We start from the raw sequence: 5,228 nt of genomic DNA, 5'->3' as shown, positions 1-5,228 counted from the left end.
GGAATGTATTGCTCAGTTTCATCACAGAAGGAGGTTCATTCTTAACCCTGGACAGGGTCAGAGGAGTCAGTATTTCTAACCTTGTGCAGGTTATCCAACAGCGCAGGCGAGGTAGAAGTCTCTCTCTGTTTGGTGTGTTCTGGGTGTGATTTCTTTCTATGATTCTTAGATTGCTTTGGCATTACTCGGACAATGCTCGGGTTTTTTCCTAATGCACTGATATGACCAGCCATGTGACAAATGCCTCAGAAGCAGTGAAGAGCAAAAACACTGGTGCTTTCTCAACTTAACTAATAGTTACATAAAAGTTGAGAGGTTTGTTCTTCTTTTCTTTCTTTTCATTGAATTTCATTGTTGTTACCCTTTGGCTTGAACCAAAATCTTACTTACAAATATTTATTTGTCTTTTATCATGACTTTTTTTTCCTTTATAAGCTTGACACGTTTATTAGCAGCTGCTGACCTCAGTGAAAAGCACCCCACCAGTAAAACTTACTGTAGTTCTTTTTGGAAAAGGATTTTTTGCACTCTGGGTATGATTCATCCTTGTAAACAAGTGAAATTCTTCACCCTGAGAGAGAAAACGGAACACTTGGCAATAAATGACAGATGGGAGATTGTTCTTGTGGTGTTTGGTGCAATGACTTAACATCAAGATAATTCAGCATGATTAAGTAATCCTTGTGCCTGAGTACCCTTAGATAATAAGCTGCCTCATCAGGTGAAGTACAGAGTGCCTGTAGCTTGTGTGGAATTTCTTGACAGCTCTGAGTGCTCAACAGTTCAAACAAAGCTATGTGCATCTGTCCCTTGTTCCAGCAGGCTGGTTAGGTTGCTTTGGGTGAGAACCCCATGTGTTCACCCTCTTCTCGTAGAGTGCATGTTCCTGTCTTCTACCTCCTCCCAAGAAAAAGAGTATCTATTCATCCTTCATCTTTGTATAAGGGAGTATTTGCATCTTTTTAGTTGGGAATTTACATTCTTTTCCTTTCCCCCTATATAAACCAAAGGGCCAAAATTTGATGCTGTGCATTGCCACAACTCTACTTACCCTGGTGGAAACAGGCCAACTTTTGACAGCTGTGAATTTCACCCAGTGGCTGTAATAACTTTCCTGTTTGCAGTTTTCCCCCTGTTTATGTTGGTGACTTAACAGTTTATCAGTGGGAAGAACATTTCTTCCAGTCAGTGGCTCACTGCTGCAAAGTTAACTGGTGGCTGTTTGTTCCCCAAGGTTGGGCTAAAACCTCTCATTCTCTTGATGCATCTGAAGAAAATGACGGCTGGTCTAGTGCTGAAGATCCGCTGAATTCGTCAGATGCAGAGGAAGAAGGAGGAGGCGAGATGAAGCTGGTAACCAGAAATGCTTTCCTATTGAGCTAAGCAAATATTACCAATCCATTGTGAGTGGCAGAATATGGGAATGCTTTTGAAGCTTGCAGGAAGGAAAGTGTCTGCCTTGAAATCCTCAGCTGTGGAAAATTCCTAAGGGAATGGAAAATACCACCTTCTCTTAAATCAGCCCTGTGTTGGACCTTGGAAAGGTCCATCTGTGCCTTTGTATACCCGCAGACTAGTGAGACTGTGATTGCTTATGCAGTAGTACGGCAGTCAGGCAACGGCATGCTCAGCTACAATGTCAACAGATGTCCACATGTACATTGTGTCACTAGTTTTCTAGTTTGGTTTTGGTTTTTTTCTTTTGATTTTTTTCTTGTACAGATTTGAGTTAATTTTTGTAATGGAAACATTTGACTGAATGTTTTTCAGGGTGTGAGAATTCATGTACTGAATTTGCATGTAACTGAACAGCAAAGTTTTACTGGCTCTCAGTATGTATATTTACACTGTCTTCAGCATGTATCTGCATGAGAAAGGGGAAAAGTGCTCTTAATTTCATAACAAAAGCTGCAACTTACCTTAAAGTACTCAATAGAAATAATTTGTTTGTTTTTCCTCTGTGTGCATTTAGACTCCTGGTAAATACACAGTTGTGACTGATTATGAGAAAGGAGTTTCTGAAGAATTTACAGTGAAAAGTGGAGATGTAGTTCAACTGATTCGTGAAGGGGAGGATGGACTTTGGTACGCAGATCTGTGTTTGGAAATTTTTATACGCAGAACTGTGTTTGGAAGGCAGATGTTGAGGGCAAAACTTTCAAAGGCATCAAATGAAGCGATTTGACTTTTTTTTTTTTAATATTATTTTAGGTATATAAAGAACCTGAGCACTGGTAGAGAAGGTTGGATCCCAGCAAACAATCTGCTGATGCTCATAGGCAATTCAAAATCAGCTCAATCTTTAAGCAGCTCTGGTAGGCTATTTATTATAAATTGAGATTATTGTCTTCTGAAGATTCCTAATATGAAAGAAAGTTGTGGAAAAAAAACCCCAACCATATAATGTTTTCTTCTGTTTTTTCTTTTTTTTTCCCAGAATCAGGCACAGCCTCCAGCACTTTGAGCACATCGTCAAGTTGCAGTGATAGCTGCAATGCCAGCAGCACCAGCTTCTCAGACATTAAGGGCTAACATTAAATTTTCACTCCACCTCCATGGAAGGTAAATTCAGAGTTTGTATAATTTTGTGCAGAGCTCTGGACATTGGACTCCAATGGAGACCTACCAGTTCTGTGTTACCAGCTATGAGTATTTTCACTGGTGATTCTTACAAGTTCTGTCAGAAGATCACAATGAAAAGTGCATGGAATGTGAAGTTGTAAATAAAGTTTTGAACTAAGGTCTTCTAGAGGCTTCTGCTCTGAAGTCTGAAGCTGCAGAGCTGTTAGCATAAAGCACGTTTTTGCATTGATATACGAGCAGGTTTCTGCAGAACTGTATCATTTTGTAACAGCCATAATCTGAAAATGAACAAACAAAATGTGTTCAGTGCTAAATCCTCATTGTAAACTAATAACACAGCAATCACTGTACAGGATAGATATGAGGAAAATAAATCCAAGTTTACAATTTCTCCTCCCAAAAAAACCCCTTTCTCCAAGGACGTACCTCAGTCAATGCAGTGAATGGGACTCTTAGAGCAATCAGGAAGGAGGTTTGGTCCAGCCTGTTCTCTTCTCTTGGGTCTTCAGGATATTCTTCTGCTCCCTAGAGACTGGGGTGCAGACGCGACTAATTCATTGACCACAACAGCATCAAAAGAAAATATTATTTTATCCTTGCCAACATTTTAATAACGTGTGCAATGAAATAGCTGTCTTCTGAGGTATTTTGGCCTCACAACCAAATTCTTTACAAAGATCACTGTGTTTACATAGCCTTGGAAATTTAGTGGCATTTTCTTCCTTTTGCAGGTGCACAATGAAACACAAATGTTCTTATTTGCTAAATGATTTCTTAATTAAATGTTACCTTCAGCTCTCACAATTAACATGCAGTTACAGGCAGAGGAAACTATTGTGGCTGCACTATGCGTCAAGAGCCTTCCTTCAAACAGGCCTATGAGGGCTAGAAACCAGACATAGTTTTAGTCAATAGTGTTTGTTGCAGATTTCTTTAAAGAGAAAAACAATGACAAAATTTTTCTATAAAAGGGGAACACGGGAGGAAAAAAAAATCTTTATTAGAGAAGAGTCAGACATGCTACAGACAAGGATTTTACATTTTTTTAAAGCAAGGGTAATGCTGAACTTGCCATTTTTTCAAGGTATAATATAAGCCAATGTTGTAAATTTTCACCTTGTCAAATGTTCTTTGCACATCATCCTTACAAACAGTCTAAAACTGTGTGTATGTATGGAATACTGTATTCATTCCTATCCATCTCTCAAATGTTTTTACTTATATGAAAATAGTTTTTAAATTGATTCATGTACCATATTACTTAAAAAATAATGTGGACATTAAGAGCGTAATTTTTCAGAAGCACTAAGCACAGCAGATTATGTCAACAGGAGCTGCTGTTAGTCATCAGACACTCTGACGGCAGAGCCCTGAAGTCTATCTTTACACCAGAACTTTATATTTGAGAGGCTGCAGCTTAGGAAATGTAAAGGACAAATAGTCTAAAGAATGATCTTACTTCGAGGTTGCAAAAGCAACCCTATCCCAGAAGCAATCAAAATGCAGCTGACCACGGTCAGTACAAACTGAAACATATATATACACACACACATGTATTTATGCACATATATATGTGAATGTATGTGCTTGTGTGTATATGTATGTGAGTGTAGATATGTATATGTGTGTAGATATAATGTATCAATGTACAAGATGTATTTATAGTCTTCATGCTGCTGAATGTGTCACTTTACAATTCATAAATACTTAAGTTTCTTGCAATACTGCAATATAAAGGCTGATCAGGGTTTTAATTCAGTCATCTTTTCCAATGCAGAAATCCTCTGATCTTTTTTTAATTATCCCATATAATACTGTGCTGACTGGGTATATTTAGTCTGATATTTAACAATGGAATGGCAACATGAGATTCGTCTTATCTTCATCTTTGTAAGTTATTTTGTAAATTATCTGTAACATAATTTACTTATATATTGCTGTCATTGCTAGGATGAGACTATCCTTTCATTTCTCACTGCAGCCTCATTTGTGTTATTTCAATGGTTTTCTCCACATCATTGCACTTTAATACAACCCATTTCACCATTTCCTTTTTTACTGCTGTTGTGAATTAGAAGTTCAAAGTCAGAGGTCTCTATTGTAATTATGAAAATTGGAATAAATTTCAGCGCTTCTTGCTGAAGGCCTTTATATAGACATGCTTTGTGTTTTCCTTTGTCTTAAAAGCTTGTTAATGGGTATCATATAAAAACAGAGATGGGCTGAAGGATTTGGGACAGAAAAACAGGTCTGCCTAGCTGTTGCAAGCCTAGAAAGTGAGATGCTTAGCAGGATCCATGTGTTCAAATCTTTTGTCTACTCATTCTGGACCTCAGGATCTCCAGCCTTTTCCTTCAGACCCTCTCCTGTCCTGCCAGGATCAACCTGCTGCCCTACATCTCGCTCTGCGTTGCTGAGCACCAGGGCTGCCTCCCCTCCCTCCTGCCCCAGCTGGCCCCTTGCCCCTCCGGCAGCGCCTTCACCAGCTGTCAGCACAGCTGCCTGAGCCCCCAGTTACCTCTCTCTTGCTTGGGCGTCTTTGTTTCCTTCTCCTTCACCCTACCTTCTCCATGGATGATCCCCTCAGCAAGGAGAAACTCATCTGCCCCCTCTTTGCGAAGGGGGAAGGGGGCAAAATAAGGGCT

At 39.3% G+C, this 5,228-nt stretch overlaps 1 protein-coding gene across 1 annotated transcript in view; it reads left to right on the top strand.

The window, feature by feature from the left end:
* Positions 1–2,532, top strand: part of MCF2L (MCF.2 cell line derived transforming sequence-like) — a 64,418-nt gene extending 61,886 nt beyond the window's left edge. Inside the window, exons 26-29 of the mRNA XM_010082968.1 lie at positions 1,235–1,353; positions 1,973–2,085; positions 2,212–2,315; positions 2,438–2,532. Coding sequence (XP_010081270.1) covers positions 1,235–1,353; positions 1,973–2,085; positions 2,212–2,315; positions 2,438–2,532 — 431 coding nt within the window. The remainder of the gene's footprint in view (positions 1–1,234; positions 1,354–1,972; positions 2,086–2,211; positions 2,316–2,437) is intronic.
* Positions 2,533–5,228: the final 2,696 nt, after the last annotated feature.

The sequence above is a fragment of the Pterocles gutturalis genome, unplaced genomic scaffold (genome assembly GCF_000699245.1).
Source record: "Pterocles gutturalis isolate BGI_N339 unplaced genomic scaffold, ASM69924v1 scaffold9580, whole genome shotgun sequence".
In the NCBI taxonomy this organism is placed as follows: domain Eukaryota; kingdom Metazoa; phylum Chordata; class Aves; order Pterocliformes; family Pteroclidae; genus Pterocles; species Pterocles gutturalis.
The sequence above is the reverse complement of the archived record's forward strand: the minus strand, read 5'-3'. Positions and strand labels throughout refer to the sequence as shown.